The sequence below is a fragment of the Rhincodon typus genome, chromosome 12, assembly GCF_021869965.1.
Source record: "Rhincodon typus isolate 14 chromosome 12, sRhiTyp1.1, whole genome shotgun sequence".
Lineage (NCBI taxonomy): Eukaryota > Metazoa > Chordata > Chondrichthyes > Orectolobiformes > Rhincodontidae > Rhincodon > Rhincodon typus.
Window position 1 is genome coordinate 63,821,841 of NC_063343.1, and position 21,738 is coordinate 63,843,578.

Below are 21,738 nucleotides of genomic sequence, written 5' to 3' on the forward strand. Positions count from 1 at the left end.
ACTTACCAGTAATCCCACATCCTTGTGAAAAGTTTACAGAAAAAATATGTGATCCAATTGTGATGTTCACCTCTGCAATGTTATTTACAGGTACCTTCAGCTTCAATTGGAAATTGTGAACTATGATATTCTAATTTAATGAATCTTAAGCACAACAATCACCCAGCAAATTGGCAAAAGTGGAATGTAACTTTAATTGATTTGTTAAAGAATCTGGAATTTTAAGGAGGGAGTGTTGGGCAAGCTAATGGGGCTAAAGGTAGACGAGTGTCCTGGCCCTGATGAAATGCATCCCAGGTTAGTAAAAGAGATGGCAGTTCCAGAATATTGGAAAACAACAAATGTGATATCGCTGTTTAAAAAAAGGAGGTAGACAAAAGGCAGGTAACTATGGGCCTATTAGCTTAACTTCTGCAGTGGGGAAAATGCTTGAATTTTTAATCAAGGAATAAATAGTGAGACATCTGGATAGAAATTGTCCCATTGGGCAGACACAGCATAGGTTCATGAAAGGCAGGTCATGTTTAACTAATTTACTGGAAATCTTTGAAGACATTATGAGTGTGGTGGACAACAGGGAACCGGTGGATGTGGTGTATCTGGATGTCCAGAAGACATTTGACACAGTGCTGCACAAAAGGCTGCTGCATAAGATGAAGGTGCACAGTGTTATGGGCAATGTATTAGCAAGGATAGAAGATTGGTTTACAGAAAGCAAAAAGTGGGGATAAATGGGTGTTTTTCTGGTTGGCGACCAGTGGCGAGTGGTGTGCCTCAGGGATCAATGTTGGGGTTGCAATTGTTTACACTTTACATTGATGATTTTGAGTTGGGGACCAACTGTAGTGTGTCAAAGTTTGCAGATGATACTAACATGAGCGGTCGAGCAAAGTGTGCAGAGGACACTGGAAGTCTGCAGAGGGATATAATTAGGTTAAGTGAGTGGGCAAGGGTCTGGCCAATGGAGTATATGTTGGCAAATGTGAGATCATTCATTTTGGTAGGAATAATAGGAAAATAGACTATTACTTAAATGGTGAAAAACTGCAGCATGTTACTGTGCAAAGGAGCCTAGGTATCACTGTGCATGAATCACAAAAAGTTCAGTTGCAGGTGCAGCAGGTAATTAAGACAACAAATAGAATATTGTCCTTCATTGCTAGAGGAATGGAGTTTAAAAACAGGGGGGTTGTGCTGCAGTTGTAGAGGGTGCTGGTGAGGCCAAATCTGGAGTATTGTGTACAGTTTTGATCTCCTTACTTGAGAAATGATGTACTGGCACTGGAGGGGGTATGGAGGAGATTCATTAAATTGATTTCAGAATTGAGAAGGTTGGCTGATGAGGAGAGATTGAGTACAGTGGCACTGTTCTCATTGGTATTTAGAACAATCGGCGGGGGGGGGGGGGAGGAATCTTATAGAAACATATAAAATTATGAAGGGAATAGATAAGATAGAAGTAGGGAGGTTGTTTCCACTGGTGGGTGAAACTAGAACTAGGGGCATAGCCTCACAATAAGGGGGAGCAGATTTCGGACTGAGTTCAGGAGGAACTTCTTTACCCAAAGGGTTGTGAATCTCTGGAATTCCCTGTGAGAAAAGTAGTTGAGGCTACCTCGTCAAATGTTTTTAAGGCAAAGATACATAGATTTTTGAACAGTAAAGGATTTAAGGGTTCATAGAATCCCTACAGTGTGGAAAGAGGCCATTTGGCTGAACAAGTCCTCACTGCCCCTCTGACGAGCATCTCACCCAGACCCATTCCCCTACATTTCCCATGTCTAACCCACCTAACTTAAACATCCCTGGGCACTGTGGGCAATTTAGCATAGCCAATCCACCTACCCTCCACATCTTTGGACTGTGGGAGGAAACCTGTGCAGACACGGTGGGGGTGGGGGCGGGGAAGGTGCAAACTCCAGGTGCCCGAGTCTGGAACCAAACCTGGGTCCCTGGCGCTGTGAGGCAGCGGTGCTAAACACTGAGCCACCATGCTGCCCTGATTATGATAAGCAGGCGGATTAGTGGAACTGAGTCTACGAAAAGATCAGCCATGATCTTATTGAATGACAGAGTAGGCTCAATGTTATTTTTGCGCTTTTTAAAACTTTGGAATGAAATGACAAAGAACTGTTTAAAACCAAGTATTTACAAGGATGGCTGCATGATTTGAAAGCAAGGAATTTGATGCCTTTTGTGAACCATGTTTGTGTAGCTGTGAGTTCTAGAAATGTGCAGATAAACTGGAGTTAAGGAGCTGTTTACAAATGAAGCTGGCCCAATGTCAATTTATATTTGATTGCTTCCTTGGGAATTAAATTAGGACATTTTTACACATTAAAACACCAGAAAATACAATTTGTTGCAGTGACAGTTTTTGCTAGTGCCCATGGTACCCATATTTGAACCAAGGTACACGAATGGTCATTTCTGAACCAAATTTTAAACATCAATTATTTAAGAGAAACAAGAAAAAAGTGCTAGAAAATAACATGTTTATTTAATAGTGAATAAGGTAGATGAAAAGTATATTACTGACCAACAGCACATATATCTAAATACTTTTCACAACCAACACACATATGCACATTCAGAATTAACATTCAATGTTAAAACTCATTTAAAAATATTGATCTGTACCATTACTGATAAAGAATATCCATGTGAACACATTGAAACCTCCCATTTTGTACACAGTCATCTTAGATCATTCACAAATAAACCTAATTCAAGGCAGTTTATTGCTGTGCTTTTAAGGTTGATGCAAAGAAACCATAAGTCTGAATTTTCAGATGACTAGCAGCTGGAGAAGAACAGGATAAGAAGCTATACTATTAAGCCTGCATTGACATGAACAATAGCCCCAATTCTTCAATTGGAATCAATGCATTTTGTTTGGAGGGTCACACTTAACGTAATTGTGTATGATGACCCATAGAATGATGAGGGACACAAATGGCCCCTACATTTAAAGGGTGTGAGGGAATCCCAGTGAGGTTGACACATGAAGATTCTATTGGTTGTAATTTTTTTTGTTACAATTTCCTCTACCCACCTGATAACTGACCAAATTGAAGAAGGCTCACTGGACTTGAAAGGTTTATTCTGCTTTCTCTCCACAGGTGTTGCCAGATCTGCTGTGTTTCTCCTGCAATTTTTTTTTTGCTTCAGATTGACAGACTATTCAACTGCTAAGCAGGGAAACCAGATACAAAAGTTAAATTCAATCAAGCTCCCACTTGGAGGTATGCTTGGGCAGTTCAAGGGAGTGCTGTCTTGACCACATGTTTCTCCTCTTACCCCCAAAGGATAAACAAATGACACAGGTTAATCTGCAAGAAATCTGTAAAAGGGTTATGTCACAAATTGCCACAACTACAATAATTGGCACTAAGAAATTTGTTTCCTTTCTAATTGCCAACAGAAGACAGCAATACCTGTAGAATTAACCAATATTGTGCTGGGACGGAACAGTTTGAAAGGGGAGGTCTTGTAATAAAACCTCCAGGATTACATCCAATTGAAGGTGGAGATGTTTCATTAGAATTGACATAACATGCTTTACAACACAAAGAGTTCTATTGCTATTCACCAGAGGGTTGCTAGACAGGACATCAACTCAAGGCAATTAGTGAAAGAACCAAGGACGGCATGAGGGAAACCATGTTTCGGAACTGAAATGCCATGTCCGAGAGTGTGGTTGAGACAGATTCGATTGTGGCTTTCGAAAGGGAATTGGATTATTATCAGAAGAGAATGTTTTGCAGGGCTATGGGAAAAGGTGGAGGTCTGATACTGCTGAGTAGCAATCACAGAGAAACAGTCTGGAGAAAATAGATCAAATGGCCACCTTACTTCTGTGCTGTAGCCATTCTATGTTTCTAAACATCAACACCCTTTGCACCAACTAGAGAAAGGATAGAACAAAAGTGTGTAATTTATATCCCATCATAACATCACTCTATTTAAAACACAAACACACACACACACACACACACACACACACACACAATCTATGAAGAGGTTGCATTATTAGTGTGACATTTTCAATCAAGCAATGATTCTGAAGGCGTAAGGATAGATATCATTAAAAGAGATTTAAACAATAGTTTACAGAGCCAGATGGGATGGTGGGTTAGCATAATGACCTCTCATTCTTGTTTAGATAAAGATCCCATTATACACTCATGGGATGACAGTGCTCTGTGTTGCTAGAAGAGCCTTGTGAGACTCAACCAAGTTCGGCTGTGTACCCATTTTAAAAGGCTATCCATAACTGGGACAAGGGCTGAGATAGACCTATTTTCAATCAGTAAGTGAATCAGAGGTTAATGGAAGACAGCAGGAAAGTGGGGTTGAAGATTACCAGATCAGCCAAGATCCCATTGAGTGGAAGAGCAGACTCAACGCGCTGAATTGGCTACTTCTGCTCCTATGTCTTATGGAGAGTGGAGATTAAAATAGGAACAGAATGATGTAGTTCAGTTCCCTGTCAGTCAGTTAGATCATGGCTGGTGGGTATATCTCAAGTCTATTGAGCTACCTTGGTTCCATAAACCCCTATCAAACAACGCCTGTCAGCATGGTGGCTCAGTGGTTAGCACTGCTGCCTCACAACACCAGGGACCCAGTTATGATTCCAGCCTCACACAACTGTGTGGAGTTTGCACATTCTCTCCTTGTCTGTGTGTGTTTCTGTCCACAGTCCAAAGATATGCAGGTTAGGTGGATTAGTCATGGTAATTGCAGAGTTATAGCAATAGGATAGGGTGCTCTTTGGAGGGTTGGTATGGACTCAACGGGCCAAATGGCCGCTTCCACACTATAGGGATTCTATGACTCTATCAATTCCAATTTCCAGGTTGAAGCTGAGGCCCATTGCTGGGATAAAGGGAGATCTAGTCAGTGTTGAATTCCTGCGTACCTAATCTCAAACTGTGCTTGTTGCTGCTGGTGGGTGTGTCAACAAAATCCTCTCCACCTACATTCAGATGATCCACTCAAATGAATCAAATGATAAAGAACTGCAAATAAGGTAAATTTGAAGCAAAATGCACAGGAATCTAAAAATAATGAAACAAGAACAGCCATAGACCAAACTTCAGATAATTGCCAACAAATGCTCACAGAAATATCAGCAATCTTTGAATGGATGTTTTTTACATTCCTGATCTGTTCCCCTGTGCAACGGAATGGAGTTATTTTCGAACAAATGGAATTCTCCAAGGATTGACAGCTCAGAAAATGGCCATTCAGCCCAGTGTACCATTCTGGTGTTAATCCTCATCAAAAGCCTGCCCTTAATCTATCAGAAAAACCTTCCACTTTATTTCATTTGCTTCCCTTTCAGCATATCCACAATATTCAACTCATCAACTCTCTTCAGGAATCTTTGGTCGAGAGAAAAAAAATGACCTTACAGCTGCTGAAATCTGAGGCCTCCCCTACATGTGGTCTTGGTTATGATTCTTGACGGTTTAACTGCATGAGTTACATTATTAGTGTTTCATTTTGCACGGAGATTATGGTTAAATCTCCCCTGCATCTCACACACACAGACAAGAGCATCTGAAGACATTAACATCATGGAGCAACAACACTGCAAGATTTCAAAACAAATGAAATGGCACGACAAAAGTATACGTAAAATATTTGCTTAAAAAAAGTAAAATAATTCTTTTATATAGTCTCGATTGTGCAAACATTGCTACTTATAAGGTGAAAATGTAATGGAAAGGACTAATCTCAATAAAGGTAATATAATACAAATGTAATAACTGCTCCAGCTTCTATCTATATGATGTTGCCCTGAAAATATTTCTACCCTGGATCAGAACCAGAGTAAGGTCCCACTGTGAAGAAACAAACCATTCTGAAGTCGAGTTGCTACTAAAATACTTAAATGGCATTAAAATAGTTTCTCCTCATTTGGATCAGTGGGTTCAAAGTATTGTATAATAGCTCGTATTGCGCAGTGACCTCTTCATAGTCTCCATAAAACTATCCTGGGCCGAGCTACATGTATCTTAACAAAAGATAAGCATTCCAATTCAATGCCAAGTTTAAGTTTCACAGATTCCAAAACCAGGGAAGATTGGGATGGACTGGAGTTCTCCTAAGAAGATGGAGAAATCTTGACAACGACTCAAAGCCCGATAAGTGTAGGACACTGAGAGAAAATGCAACCAGACAGGGTGCAGAGCTGAATTGGTGACAAAGCTGGGTTTGAAAAGCTCACAAATTGCAAGAGGAAAGGAAGCTGAGGGACAAATGGAGTTTCATAATTTGGAGGGGAGACTGAGGGTGTTGAAGACAGGTCTGACAGTTTGGAGGTAGGAAGGAAGGGATGAGTTCAGAGAGTGGGAGATACAGTGAGACTCCAGGGAAAAGCAAGAGGGAGTAGGCTAAGGAGTTGGAAATTTCATTCAAACATTGTGACCCAATACAAAATCCTAGTCCGGTGACAATTTCATGTCCAGCGAATGATATATGAAATGAACGGTCATGTATTCCCCCACCCCGGATGCAGATGCACATTTTCATATCTAATGCCTGGTCCATGGGTGATGGAAATGTTTACAGAAGGGACTCATTGTGTCTTGAAGATTTTCTCATTATTATCTCAATATTCTACACATATTCAGCAATCCCTTTTAGCCTAGGGATTGCTCAGGCAATGCATTGAATTGGGATTTTCTCACAGAGTTTGTACTTTAAGTGAAGTTGAAAGTTCTGAGGAAGTTCTGCAGTGAAGGCAGTTCCAGAAGGTGAAGGTCACAGGAAACTGTCCTCGACATCGGGCAAACTAGTGTCAGCTTCAGTGTCCTCCTCAAGCTCCTTGGCGTCTTCAGTCACTGGCGCAGAATCACTGGAGTCAGCCAGCTCTCCATTCTCCCCACACACAAGGGAACTGAAAGGTGAGAACAGAGTAGACATGTCTCAGTAATCCCTGTTCATTCAGCAATGGAGTCAATGTTCTCTTTTGAATAATAACCTTCACACAAAGGACCAACACCTATAATTTGGGAGATTTTCAGTTTGCAAAGAACAGGAGAGAGAATATTGTTTCCGTCAGGACGCAATAATGAGAGCAGATCAACAAAAACAACAGAACTTATATTTCTATGGCATCTTTCACACCCTCACCACATTTTACAGCCGAAGGATTGATTCAACAAGGCAGCTCACCACCACCTTCTGAAGGTCATAAAGGGATGGGCAATAAATGCTGGTTCAGCTATGGACACTCATCTCCCACAAGTGAATAAAAAAGCACTGTTGTAAGAGACACAAAATGTCTACAAGCCAATTTGGCATAGCTAGCTCTCATAAATAGCAATATGATAATTACAAATAACGTATATTTTGTTTGCTAATGTTGGTTGAGACATCCATGATACCAGGAAGAGCTCTCCTGCTCTCCTGTGCCATGGGATCTTTTCCATCAACCTGCAACAGCAGAGAGTGCAATGCCTCCTTTGAAGTATGTGACCTCCAGCAGAGCAGCACTCCCTCAGTCCCACACTGGGGGGCAACTGGATTTTCTGGAGAGAAACCAAACCCACCACCTTCAAACCTAGAGCTGGGACAGAGTACTACTAACTTAGCCTGGAAATAATCAAATGAAATATTAGTGGCTGTTCACAACCTTGGTGCCGTTTTTGACCCAGAGAGGAGTGTTAAACCAAATACTAAGCCATCATGAAGATTGTGAAGTTTACTCCTCTATATCATCATCCACCTTTGTTCCTGTTTCAGTTGATCTGCTGCTCTTTCATGTCTTCATTTCTCTGCACTGGATTATTTTAATACACTCCTAGCTGGTCTCCCACACTGTCCCTGTCCTACCACATCCAGACTCATCTAACAAAGCAGTGCAGGGCAAAGCCAGGGCAAACCGAAAATCACTAAAAATATAAGAAGTAGCAATAAAGGAGTGAAAAGAAATAGAGAATTGATACAGCAGCGTGGGAGACAGCATAGGTACATTGGGCTGAATGGCCTCACATAAGGCTGTTTGAATTTTTATCACCCTGCAAAGCTTTGAGGATCCGTTGAATGTTGGCATGGTTCTTTACCTTGGCCTTGTTCCTGCAGCAGACTCACTTGGGGAATTCTCCATCGGAATGCTGGTGTCTGCTGATACCTCATGGGGCTCTGGGTCCGGCAGTGGGATGATATAGCCGTTATTGGTGCCATTGGGCAGGCTCTCTGTACAGTTGGAGTAGATCACGTTGTCGTTAACTTGGAAGAATTTAACCCCGGTGCGACCCATGGCTGGGTGATCACCCTTCAGAAAGTCCTGGTTAACCTGGGCGTATTTCTAGAGGAGGTATGGGAGGAGGGGAGGATAAGGGAGGAGAGGAGGGTGGGGCAGAAGACAATAACAAACAGAAAATAGATCAACTTTAAGGCATATGATAAATTTCACTCTATCTTTCCCCATCAACGGCACCATATTTCATCATTCATAGAATCACTACTGTGTGGAAGCAGGCATTCAGCCCATTAAGGCCACACTGACCTTCAAAAGAGCATATCACCCAGACCTGGGTTGCAGGTTTGGAAGGTGTTGTTGGAGGAGACTTGGCAAGTTACTGTAGTGCACCTTGTAGATGGTACATTCCTGCTACTGAGTGTCAGCAATGGAGGGAGTGAATGTAAGGTGATCAAGGGATTGAGTGTTGAGAGTGGTGGAGGGAGTGTGTGTTGAGGGTGGAGGACAGAGTGTGTGTTGAGGGTAGATGGAGGGAGTGAGTGTTGAAGGTGGTGAAGGGAGTGAGTGTTGAGGGTGGATGGAGGGAGTGCGTGTCAAAGATGGGGGAGGGAGTGAGTGTGGAGGATGGTAGGGGGAGTGAGCTTTGAAGGTGGTGGAGGGAGTGAGTGTTGAAGGTGGTGGAGGGAGTGAGAATTGAGGGTGGGAGACGGGGTGAGTGTTGAGGGTGGGAGAGGGCGTGAGTGTTGAGGGTGGTGGATGAGGTGCTGATCAAGAAGCTGCTTTGGCCTGAACATCCAATATATGAACGGTGTCAATACTGGCAAAGCTGGCAAGATAATATTCTAAAAATAAAATGTGCATTTCATTCAATATTATCATTACCTTCTTGTAGCCCTCACTGAGCTGGTTCCCCATGTAGGTTACTAAATTTGAAAATGAAGGTCTTTTCTCAAATTCATCATTCCAACATTTTTGCATAATTTGATATCTGAAAAATAGTTTCAAACACAAATTATTATATGCAAGTCCCAATAGTAGCTCTTGTAAACTTAGCATGGAGGTCAGGTCACTGTGAATGTTTATGGATCATGAGTAGTTTATTGTATTCCAAATATATTCTGGGGATGTGGGTCTCACCATCTTTCATTGTCTTGGACAAAGTGGGTACTTTATCTATGTACGAAGACCCGCAGTGCTGTTAGAATGAAAGTTGTAGGATTTTGACCCAGTGACACTGAGGGAATGGCAATATATTTCTAAGTCAGAAAGGTGTATGGCTCGGAGAGGAACTTGCAGGTGGTGGTGTTCTCACATATCTGCTGCCCTTGTCCTTTCAGATGGTATGGGTTTGGAAGCAGTTGTCTTTCCTTCTTTCTGTGGAATCCCTCCCTCTCCCTCAATCTCTCCTCTGAAGTGTGTGATGTTTCCCACTCCCTCAGCCCCCTCTCATTGCATCTCACTTTCCCTAAGTCTCCGCTTCTCTCTGCCTCCTTTTGCACAGTCTCATCAGATGAACCTCTCTCTCCTTCAGCCTCCCATCCCCTTAGGCCTCTCTCCCTTAGCTTCTGTGCCCCTCAGCTGCCCTCCTTCCTCAGCCACCCTCCTTCTGCAGCATGCCATTTCTGAAAACTGTAGGGCTTTCAGTCTCCCCCTCACTCTTATGACCTGCGGGCTTTTAGTAAATGGGACATGGTGACCTCCCCATCCTTCTCTCCCCCATCTGCTCCTTCAGGCTTTCTATTCCACCTTTTTCAATCCAAGGAGATCCTGGTGTGCCTTCTCTTGTTCCTAATTGTCAATCATTCTCGTCTAGTCTGCGCCTGAATCAGCAGCTCCTGACTTTTACTCACAATTCATCTGAGGCGTACTGAGGTTTGGGCATTCTGTACCCATGCCTGATAGCATTGTAGAATTGGTCATTGACAGGAAGGTCCGGATACGGTGTTCCACCTTGGAGAGAGATAGAAAGAAAAACGGCATAAATTTAAAAAGGAGACAGAGAGGGAGAGAGAAAGAAAGAAGATGAAGAAGTGAGAAAGAAAAGAGTAAAGGAGAATGGAATGAAGGCAGAAGATAAGGAAATCATTGTTATTTAGGGATTAACCACCAATTTGATGTCACCCACGTTGATGCAAGGCTCAGTCTAGTCATTAGATCTAATTCAGAAAAGCCTTACATTTATATAACACCTTTCACAGACTTAGGATACTTTGAAGCCCTGAAGCCAATTAGAAATCCTAGAAAGCCTAGAAATCTGGGTACTGCAGCCAATTTGTGTGCAGAAAGATCCCACAAAAGCTGAAGAGACATTTTTGTTATTTTAAACTCACATTGGTTGAGGGCTAAATATCGGTTCAAGATCTGGGGAGAAGGCATTTACGATTGTTTGAAATGTCAACGATGGGATCTTGTAAGCCAGCCGCATGGCTTTAGTTTAACCCCCTTTAATCTGGAAGCCCCTTTGACACTACTGCAGCCCTCCCTCAGTCCTGCACTCAATTATGATCTCAGGTCTCTAGAGTGGGGAAGAAAATCCACACTTTCCTGACTGAAAGAGAGTGCCGTCAATTGCACCACTGCTAGTCACCAACTCATTTCCAACCACTGGATGCATCTGTGGAGCTGAGATAGTCACCGTCAAAGGCCAATTGAGAACATAGGAACAGGAGGCCATTCAGCCCTCCAACACTGCTCTTCCATCTAATGGGAACGCGGTTGATCTGTATTTTAACTCCAAATGTTGCATGATGGAGATATAACACAAATTAAGGCCAGGAGGGTTGCAAAATCAGCCTGGTCTCCCAAACACTGAAGTGCCATTTATGATGAAGGAAGTCAGAGAGGGAAGACAGATGTTAGGTTTTTGACGGTCCTTACCAAGGGTGAAGATCTCCCAGAGGAGGACTGCGTAGGACCAGACATCGCTCAGTGTGGTGTATAGATTGTTGAAAATGCTCTCCGGTGCCATCCATTTCAGAGGCAAAAAGGTCTGGGAACCAGGTCAATAAATAGTTACTAATCTGGTGGTTTCTATTTAAACAAGTAATAGTTCATAACAATTACATAATACATGTCTTAAGTGTAACTTTAGCCTTTTTTTCATTTGTTCACAGAAAAGTGGGCATCACTGGCCGGGCCAGTATTTACCTTTCCTCAAAGAACATTGACAAATCAGATGAGCTGATTGATTTTTTTATTGTCCCGTGTACCGAAATACAGTGAAGGCACAGCAGCTAAAGTTGTAGCCAACACCAAGATAGGCAGGCAAGCATGTTTTGAAGAAAACATAAAGAGATTGCAAACAAAATTGCTGGAAAAGCTCAGCAGGTCTGGCAGCATCAGTTCTGAGGAAGGGTCATCGGACCTGAAACATTAACTCTGTTTTTCCCTTCACAGATGCTGCCAGACCTGCTGAGCTTTTCCAGCAACTTTGTTTTTGTTCCTGATTCACAGCATCCGCAGTTCTTTTGGTTTTTATTGCAGACAGAGATGGATAGATAGGTTGAGTGAGTGGCCAAAAGTCTGGCAGATAGAGTACAATGTGAGAAAATGTGAAGCTGTTCCTACTGTAGTAGGAAGATTAAAAAAGCAGGATGTTCCTTAAATAGAGAACGGCTGCAGAATTGCAAACTACAGAGGGATGAGTCACAAACTGTTAGTATACAGGCTCAGCATGTAATCAAGAAAGCTAATGGGGTGCTATCGTTTATTGTGAGTCGAACTGAACATAAAAGTAAGGATCAGTTCCGAAGAAGAGTCTCTGGACCTGAAACATTAAGTCTGCTTTCTCTGCATAGATGCTGCCAGGCCTGCTGAGATTTTCCAGCAATTTCTGATTTTGTTTATAAAAGTAAGGATGCTGTGCTTTATTTAAAATGGTCAATGGAGAGACCATATCTTGAATACTGTATGCAGTTTTGGTCTAAGAGACCTCCTCAGAGAAGGAGATAACTGCATTTGAGGCAGTTTATGGAGGTTTACTGGATTGATATCTGGAATGGGCTGGTTGTCTTATGAGAATAGGTTAGACAGGCTGGTATTGTTTTCCCTGCAGATTAGAAAAGTGAAGGGTGACCTGATTGAAGTGTGTAAGATCCTGAATGGTCTCCAAAAGGTGGAAAGGATGATTCCTCTAGTAGGTGAGTCCAGAGCTAGGAATTAATGGTTAGCCTTTTAGGACAAAGATGTGGAGAATTATTTTTTCCATAAAGGGGTTGTGCGATTTCAGGACTGTTTGCCTCAGAAGGTGGTGAAGGCAGAGTAATTGAATATTTTTAAGACAAGAGGTGGATAGATTCTTGCTTGGCAGAGAATAAAGGATTCTTAGCGTTAGATGGAAAGGTGGAATTCAAAACTCAAACAGATCAGTCTTGATCTTACTGAACAGCAGAGCAGGTATGAAGGGGCTGAATGGTCTACTTGTGTCACTAGTTGTTATATCCTCAAAATTGCAAGTCTAACTAGAGAGAGCAGAAGAAAAAGAGGGGAGAGAGGAAAGAGACAGATGGGGAGGGAAATAAGGAGGTAAAGAAAATGAAAGGGGGAAGGAGAAAGGGGGAGAGAAAGGATGGAGGACAAAAGGCAGAGGGAATAAAGGGGGGAAAGAAAGAAAAAGAAACAGATGGAGGGTGTGTATGAGAGATCTGGTGGGAAAGATAGAAAGGGACAGATAAAGAGAGAAAGTGACAACTTACATTTCTATATCACATTTCACTACCTCTGGCCATTCCTCAGTGCTTTACAACAATGAACAGCAGAGTGAGACAGAGGAATGAGGGTACATGATTGATAAATATTTCCCAACAGTACAATTGGTGCATGATGTCATAAACCTCACAGGGATTAATTAACTCACTGCAATATTATATGAGTATAATGATAGAAACACATAAAAGCAAATTTGAATGACTAATCAAAAGAGCGATTGATCAATCAGTGAACTGATGGCTTGATTATTGATGGATCAACAAATTGAAGAATCACTGAACAGATTGATGAAGCAACGTTGGATTGATGGAGAGGTAACAACACAGGATTAATAAGGCTAGCCACCCATTATGGAACAGTTATATCACAGAAGGAAGCCATGCAGTGTCGCAGTGGTATTGTCCCTACCCTTGAACCAGGCGGCCAGTGTTCAAGTCTCATCTCCCATGGACGCGTGTAATAACATGTCTAAGCAGGTTGACTAAATATGGAGCAAGTGGGGTAAGCATCTGGCAAGATGATTGATAAAGAGAGGCCACAGTTTTCAGAGAAAAAAAATTAAAGTCAATGGGAAGGGCCCTCTTGTGGCACAATGGTACTGTGCCTACACCTAGACCGGGAGGACTATGTTCACGTCCCACTATCTTCAGGGGTGTCTATATCATCTCTGAATTAGTTAATTAGAAACACAAGTTCATAAAGAAAGGTCATTCAGCCCATCCTATCTGTTACTCCTTATGGATACTGTTTGACTTACATGTCAATGCAAACTGATGCAAGAAAGATATTCATATGGATCACAATACTTGTACAAACAGATTTTTAGAGATATCAATAGTTATACAAAATGTGATATTCATACATATGGACAGCAATACTTATACAGTCCACGATACTTAAGCAGGTCGCATTATTAAAACAGGACATGATATTCACACAGACGAGAATATTTCATGGATCGTGATAATAATACGATTTGTGATATTTGAGCAGATGACGAGATACTCACACTGCCTCTTGAAATATAATTGGAATCATTCATTATGTCCCGTGCTAATCCAAAGTCACAGATTTTTGCGAGTTTTCCTTCACAGATCAGTACATTCCTCGCAGCTAAATCCCGATGGACGCACTACCGAAACAAAAAAACTAAAATCAATCTATCACACCTTCACAATAATACTCCAGGAACCCAGTGACATCATCAGGAATTGGAAGAGGGGATCCCAGTGACATCATCAGGTCTGACAGCCAGGGGATTCCCCAGAAATCCAATGATGTCATCAGGAATGACAGCGTACCTGAGACTTTCGAGTGGTGCACTGCACTACCTGGTTCAACCTGGTTTTAATGTCCTTCAGGGAAGGAAATCTGCCATCCTCACCTGGTCTGGCCTACAGGTGAAATCCAGACCCATTGCAATGTGTTTTACTCTCAACTGCCCTCTGAAATGGCCTAATAAGCCATTCAGTTGTATGAATCGTGACAAAATCTCAACCAGACAAACCTGGCACTGAACTAGGCACCAGAAACAACAATGGTAGAAACAGCCCTGTTGACCCTGCAAAGTCCTCCTGACTAACATCTGGGGGATAGATCCAAAATGGGGAGAGCTGTCTCACAGAGTAATCAAGCAATAGCCTGACATAGTCATATTCACGGAATCATACCTTATATAGTGTCCCAGACACCACCATCACCATCCCTGGATATACACTGACCCATTGGCAGGACAGACCCAGCACAGGTGGTGGCACAGTGGTATACAGGGAGTTGCCCTGGTAGTCCTCAACTTTGACCCCACAAAGTCTCATGGGTTCAGGTAAACAATAGGCAAGGAAACCTCCTACTGATTGCCACGTACCGTTCTATCTCATCTGATGAATCGGTACTCTTCTATGCTGAACAACACTTGGAGGAAACACTGAGGATGGCAAAGGGGCAAATGTACTCTGGGTGGGGGATTTCAATATCCACCACCAAGAATAGCTTGGCATCAGTACTACTGATCGAGGACATAGTTGCTAGACTGGGTCTGTGTCAGGTGGTGAGTTAACCAACAAGATGGAAAAACATACTTGACCTCATCCTTACCAAACTGCCGACTGTGAATGCATCTGTCCATGACAGTATTGGTAAGAGTGACTACCGCATAGTCCTTGTGGGGATGAAGTCCTGCCTTCGCATTGAGAACAACCTCCATCGTGTTGTGTGGCACTATCACCGTGCTAAATGGGACAGATTTCAAACTGATCTAGCAATTCAAGACCAGGCTCTGTGAGGCGCTGTGGGCCATTAACAGCAGCAGAATTGTACTCCAGCACAATCTGTAACCTCATGGCCCGGCATATCCCGCACTCAACCATTACCATCAAGCCAGGGGATCAACCCTGGTTCAATGGAGAGTGCAGGAGGGCATGCCAGGGTCAGCGTCAGGCATACCTGAAAATGTGGTGTCAACCTGGTGAAGCCACCAAACAAGACTACATGCACGCCAAACAGCGAAAGCAGCAAGTGATAGACAGAGCTAAGTGATCCCACAATCAACAGATCAGATCCAAGCTCTGCAGTCCTGCCACATCCAGTCATGAATGGTGATGGAAAATTAAACAACTCACTGGAGGAGGAGGCTCCACAAATAGCCCCGTCATCAATGATGGAAGGTCCCAACACATAATTGCAAAAGATAAGGCTAAAGCATTCGCAGCAATCTTCAGCCGGAGGTGCCGAGTGGAATATCCATCTCGGCTCCTCCAGTGGTCCCCAAAATCAAATATACCAGTCTTCAGCCAATTTGATTCACTCCACGTGACATCAAGAAATGGTTGGAAGCACTGGACACTGCAAAAGGTATGGGCCCTGACAACATTCTGGCAACAGTACTGAAGACTTGTGCTCCAGAACTTGCTGCTCCCCTATCAAGCTCTTCCTGTACAGTTACAACACTGACATCTACCGGACAATGTGGAAAATTGCCCAGGTATGTCCTATACACAAACAGCAGGTCAAATCCAACCTGGCTAATTCCTGCCCCATCAGTCTACTCTCAATCATCATTAAAATGATGGAAGGTGTCATCAATAGTTCTATCAAGCAAAACCCGCTCAGCAATAACATGCTTAGTGTTGCCAAGTTTGGGTTCTGCCAAGGTCACTCAGCTCCTGACCTCATTACAGCCTTGGTCGAAACATGGATAAAAGAGCTGAATTCTAGAGGTCAGGTGAGAGTGACAGCCCTTGTCATCAAGGCTGCATTCAACTAATGTGGGATCAAAGAGCCCGACCAAAATGGAATCAATGGGAATCAGGGGGCAAACTTTCTGCTGGAGTGTGTCATAGCTGGCACATAGGAAGATGGTCGTGGTTGTTTGAGGTCAGCCATCTCAGCTCTACATCACTGCAGGAGTTCCTCAGGGTAGTGTCCTAGGCTCAACCATCCACAGCTACTTCATCAATGATCCTTCCTCCAACTTAAGGTCAGAAGTGTGGATGTTCGTCAATGGTTGCACAACATTCATCACCAATACGCCTGGGCTCAGTGCGTGAAAATGACAGCACAGACCCCATCAAACACACTAGGCAGCGGCAGAGACAAACACATACATAGGGGGCAGAGAGAGAGAGACAGGAACAGATACAGAAAGAAAGAGAGAGAGAAAGACAGAGACAGAAAGAGAAAAACAGAGAGAGAGAAAGAGGGAGATAGAGACAGAAAGAAAGGTAGAGAGATAGACAGACAGAAAGAGATAGACAGGGAGAGAGAAAGACAGGGAAAGTGAAAGAGAGAAACAGAAACAGAGACAGACAGACAAGGAGTGAAAGAGAAAGCAAGCAGAAAGATCGGAAGAGAGTGACAGACCGAGAAATTCAGAACATAGAAAGACAGTAGACAGGAAGACACAAATGGAAACACAAATGTGGAGACACAGATTTGAACGGCTTACATTTTTCAATGATAGGAATTCCATTCCTTGTGCCACCTGATAACTGATTCCAACCAGGTCCATGTAGCTCAGAACCGGAGACTCGCTGATCAGTAGTTTATCCTCTGTGACCTCGTGCTCTTTCAAAAAAAAAAGACAGGACTGTGTAAGGGCCTTGAAATCATGATGAAATTGCATCTTTCTGAAGCATATCAATTTATGCAACAAATAACCAATTAGTTTGACTTTGGTTGCTTGCTGTTATGTAGGGAGACCTATAGCCATCTTATGCATAGCAAGATCCCACAACCACCACATGCAGCTAACCTGTGCTTCACTGTTGCTGAGGTTGTCAGACACATCTTACCTCAGGATTTGGGGAGAATCAAAGGTTTCCTTCTCATTATACCTGGGGTCTTTAATGTCCTTTTAAACCCCCAGATGGGACCTTGTGTTAACAACTCAAGAAACAGCATATCCCATAATCAGGGTCACCACTCCTTCAGGAATGGACTGTGGTCTCTGGGAATTAATGATCAATCTTTGGGATGGCTGTGTGGAGAAACTAAGGACTAAAGTCTTGAAGGCATTACGTTTTTATACCTTAAGAAATGTTCCATTTGACTGAAAAGAAAATTGGGGCTGTCATAATGTCAGAATGATGATGTTCTTCATAATCACTTTGAAGTATACTGGATGTTCTAATGTAGGAAACAAAACAGCTAATCCGACAGAAGCAAACAGCAACACAATAATGACTAGATCATTTTATTTGATCAATATTGGTTAAATATTGACCAAGACCCTGGGAGGGAGCTCTCTTGTTTTCCTTGGTTTAGTGATAACACTCTCATATGTCTAAGTTAAAATGCTGTGGTCCCGTTCAAGCCCCACTCCAGGCCTCTGGGCACCAACTGCAGACTAACACCCTTGATACAGAATGCAACTCTGTCAGAGGTGCCCTCTCTTTCAGAAGAGATTTTTAACCAGTGCCCCTGCTACCCATGACTATAAAAGATCAGAAACTGAACTGGACCAGCCGTATGATTACAGGGTCAGGCCAGAGGCTGGGAATTCTGTCACAAGTAACTCACTTTTTGACTACTGAAAGTCTGCCCATCATTTACAAGGCACAGGTCAGGGGTGTGATGGTAATTTCCACTGCTTTGATGAATGAAGCTCCAGGAGCACTCAAGAAGCTCGAAACCAACCAGGACAAAGCAGCTTGCTTGATCGACATAACCGCCCAACACCTTCAACAATCACTCCCTCCACCATCAACACACAGTAGCAGCAGTGTGTGCCATCCACAAGATGCACTGCAGAAATTCGCTAAGTCTCCTTAGACAGAGACTTCCACAAATCTGTCATCTGGAAGGACAAGAGCAGCAGATACATGGCTACTCACCGTCCTGACTTGGAAATATATTGCCGTTCTTTCACTGTCATTGGGTCAGAATCCTGGAATTCCCTCCCTAAGGGCATTTTGGGTCAACCTACAGCACATCATGTACAACAGTTCAAGAAACAGCTCATCACCACCTTCTCAAGGGGACACACACATACCCCATGAAAAAATTAGAAGCATTGTTGATTGCGAGATTTTGCTCTGCAAAAAAACTGTCACATTTCCTACATTGTGACAGTGACTCCCTTTCAAAAAAAATACTCCATTGGTTGTGAAGTGCAGGAAAAGTTCCTGAAGATGTGAAAGGAATATAAAAATACAGATCTCTCTTTGACCCTCCAATTGTTCAGGTGGAGTTTGAAACTTCCCGGTTTCACACAGAGAGAAAGGATCTCTTTGAGCTTTAAAATATATTCATTAACATCTCTTGTTCATTAAATCTGTACAAGCAACAGCCTGCAGTATAAAGCAGCTGCCAGTTGGTGGCAGTCATGGTTTGTAGTTCAGGAGGAAAGGAGCAGAAACAATGGAGAAGGCACAGAGAGGGAGATAGAGAGATAGAGAGTCTGGTATAGGTAATGATTGAGAGAATGAGATTGAGATTGAGAGAGATAGAAATAGAGGGATAGAGAGAAAGGTAGGCATAGACAGGGATCGAAAGATTAAGAGAGAGAGAGAATTACCAGTGGCTCTCCTGTGAGTAGTTGCCTGTTCTGCACAAAACACTCGAACAAAATGGTACAAGATAAAGAGGTGGTGACAGAAAGTGAGTGGGGGAGATAAAGGAAATTGAGGAGGGAAGAGGCAGAGGGTGAGCTATCAGCGACAGAAGAGAGGGGTTGGGAGAGGATGTATGAGGAGGGGGTAGAGAGAGAAGGGTTTAGGACAGAGACAGGTGGGATAGAGAGGGTTTGGAGTGTGGGAGAGAGCAGCAGGAGAGAGAGAGGTTGGCGTGTGGAAAAGAGAGGGAGATAGGGGGCAGAGAGAGACAGAGAGCAGTGCTGGGGAGAGAGAGAGTGTGAGGGAGGGAGATGGGTGTAGGAGAGGGGAGGTGGGAGAGGAAGATAGGTCAGCACCTGATAACCAGGATTTGGGGCTTTAGGGGGCTCAGGTGCTCAGGTCAGGAGCTGGGAACCAGGATCTGTGAATTTTCTCTCTTACCCAGAGAGTAGTCAGGGGAGTACGGAGGGGAGAGGGAGAGGGAGTGGGAGAGAAGAATGAAGTGAAGGAGATAGGGGAAGATATAGGCAGTGGGTGAGGAAGCTGGAAGGGAACAGGAAAGAAGGGGCAGGATAGAGAGAAGTGGCAGGAGAGTACGGAGGGGCAGGTGACAGGACAGAGAGAGAGAGAAAAAAAGAGAGAAAAGATAGAAAAAGAGAAAGAAACATGACAAGGAGGTTTAGGAGGGAGGTTGAGGTGGAGGGAGTGAGGGGAGTTACCAGTGGGGGGGCTTGTCTCCTGTGAGTATGGCCTGTTGTAATCAGGGTGTTCGATATCAGCGTAGTTTGGTTCATGTTTAGCCTCCAGCATTGGCATGTACTCAAGCTGCTCATCTTTAGTCATGTCCATGTATCCTCCATCATTCTCAAATGACAGGGCCACGTAACTGTGGGTGAGAGTGAGAGGGGTGAAGGAGTGAGACACAGTACGAATTATCATTATCGTGAACAATACAGTACAAGGACCTGCTTCCACGTTGGTGAAATAAAAACCACAGAACAGGGCAGCACAGAATGAACCCACTCAATCCATTGTGTCTCTTTGGAAGGGCTGTCTAATGAGTCTCATACTCCTCTCTCCCTGCATCTCTGTAAATAATAATAATTTAACATTGAATGTATTCTGTTTTATCCAGTCCCCTTTTCAAAATTGTGATCTAATGTTTCCACTGCCCTTTCAGGCAGCACCTTCAAGATCACACCAACTCACTGGGTAAAACAAACCTTTCCCTCTCTGGTCCTTTGGTCATTTCCATCAAAAATTGGTTTGAGTGTGCCGTGGAGGGCCATGGCAAATGTGAATAAGTCAACCTCAGCTCTCTATGAATCTATGAGGAGGAGGGGGATTGAAATCAGGAAGCTTTCCCTGACCCTTCATCCACCAAGTCCCAGAATTGTCCCAGATTTTAGCAACACCAGCTGTTCGAAGGATGTGCTGGTGTATCTTCGTGGGCCTTTGGCAGGTTATGGCAATTGTGGATTTTAAGGTTTAGTGGAATTTCCTGTTGCAGTTCTCAAACTGTTAACTCCTAACATTTACTATATTGTGTACTGCAAACGTTGACTAGAATAAAGGACCGGGAGCATACCAGAGACCAGTGTACAGAGTGAGAGAGAGCGAGAAATGATTGCGCAGAAAGAGTGACAGCGCACAGAAAGACAAGTGGGGAAGTGATGGCCTAGTGGTATTACTGTTTGACTGTTAGTGCAGAGATCCAGATAATGTTCTGGGGAGCTGTGTTCAAATCCTGCCATGGCAGATGGTGGAATTTGAATTCAATTTAAGAAGAAAATCTGGAATTAAGAATCTAATGATGACCATGTATCCATTGTCGATTGTTTGAAAAACCCATCCAGTTCACTAATGTCCTTTAGGGAAGGAAACCTGCCTCCCTTACCCAGTCTGGCCTACATGTGACTCCAGAACCGCAGTGATGTTTTTGACACTTAACTGCCTTCTGGACAATTAGGGATGGGCAATAAATGCTGGCCTAGCCAGCGATACCCACATCCTGTAAATAAATAAAAAAAATGTGGACAGAGAGACAGACGACCACAAACAGAGAAGCAATTGCACAGAGAGGGCCCTGCACACTGAGAGATGTGTTGCAGCCTATAAAACATGAAGAGTGGTGTCTAACTGCAACTGCAGGAAGTCAGGAGGATGGGTTGGTCTCTCAAACCCATAGGGTTTGACACTGTTCTGGCTACTTCTGGAACAGAGCCAAAACAAATTCCAAGAAAAATAGAAATTGAGAATCGGAAACTATTTCCACAATTACACACAGGATAGAAATAACTGGTCATTTGCATAGGTTGTGTTAGGAATTCAAACGCCCTTCATTGTTACACTGAAGCCTGGTTTAGAAATGTTACTAATCCCTTCAGTTTGATCCACGAAATCCTCCCATAACAAAACTACTGCTGATGAGAGGGAATGTCACAACTTAAAATCTCAGTTATTTTCTGATTCCTCTTTATGCTAAATTTCCTTAAAGGATGATACTGTAAAACAGGAATGATTGAGAGGGACAAGGAAGAAACTTCCCATTGTCAGGAATTCAACATTAGGGCTGGCATTCAACTGTACAATATGTACAGTGCTAATCACAGTCAGTACAGTACTCAGCCAATTCTGGATACGATGGAGAATTGCATGCAGTTTTGCTCTCCCTGACTAAGAAATGACATCAGAGATAGTAGGAACTGCTGATGCTGGAGTCTGAGATAACAAGGTGTGGAGCTGGATGAACACAGTAGGCCA

The 21,738-nt window shown here is 43.2% G+C and overlaps 1 protein-coding gene across 1 annotated transcript in view; it reads right to left on the bottom strand.

Moving 5' to 3' along the window:
* Positions 1-2,481: 2,481 nt before the first annotated feature.
* The window catches only part of LOC109924570 (platelet-derived growth factor receptor beta-like), a 92,384-nt gene continuing 73,127 nt past the window's right edge, over positions 2,482-21,738 (bottom strand). Inside the window, exons 13-20 of the mRNA XM_048603487.1 lie at positions 19,695-19,861; positions 16,869-16,987; positions 13,935-14,057; positions 11,096-11,207; positions 10,069-10,168; positions 9,101-9,206; positions 8,079-8,323; positions 2,482-6,910 (exon numbers count right to left, since the gene is read on the bottom strand). Of these exons, the coding sequence (XP_048459444.1) occupies positions 6,775-6,910; positions 8,079-8,323; positions 9,101-9,206; positions 10,069-10,168; positions 11,096-11,207; positions 13,935-14,057; positions 16,869-16,987; positions 19,695-19,861 (1,108 nt within the window). The 3' untranslated portion in view covers positions 2,482-6,774. The remainder of the gene's footprint in view (positions 6,911-8,078; positions 8,324-9,100; positions 9,207-10,068; positions 10,169-11,095; positions 11,208-13,934; positions 14,058-16,868; positions 16,988-19,694; positions 19,862-21,738) is intronic.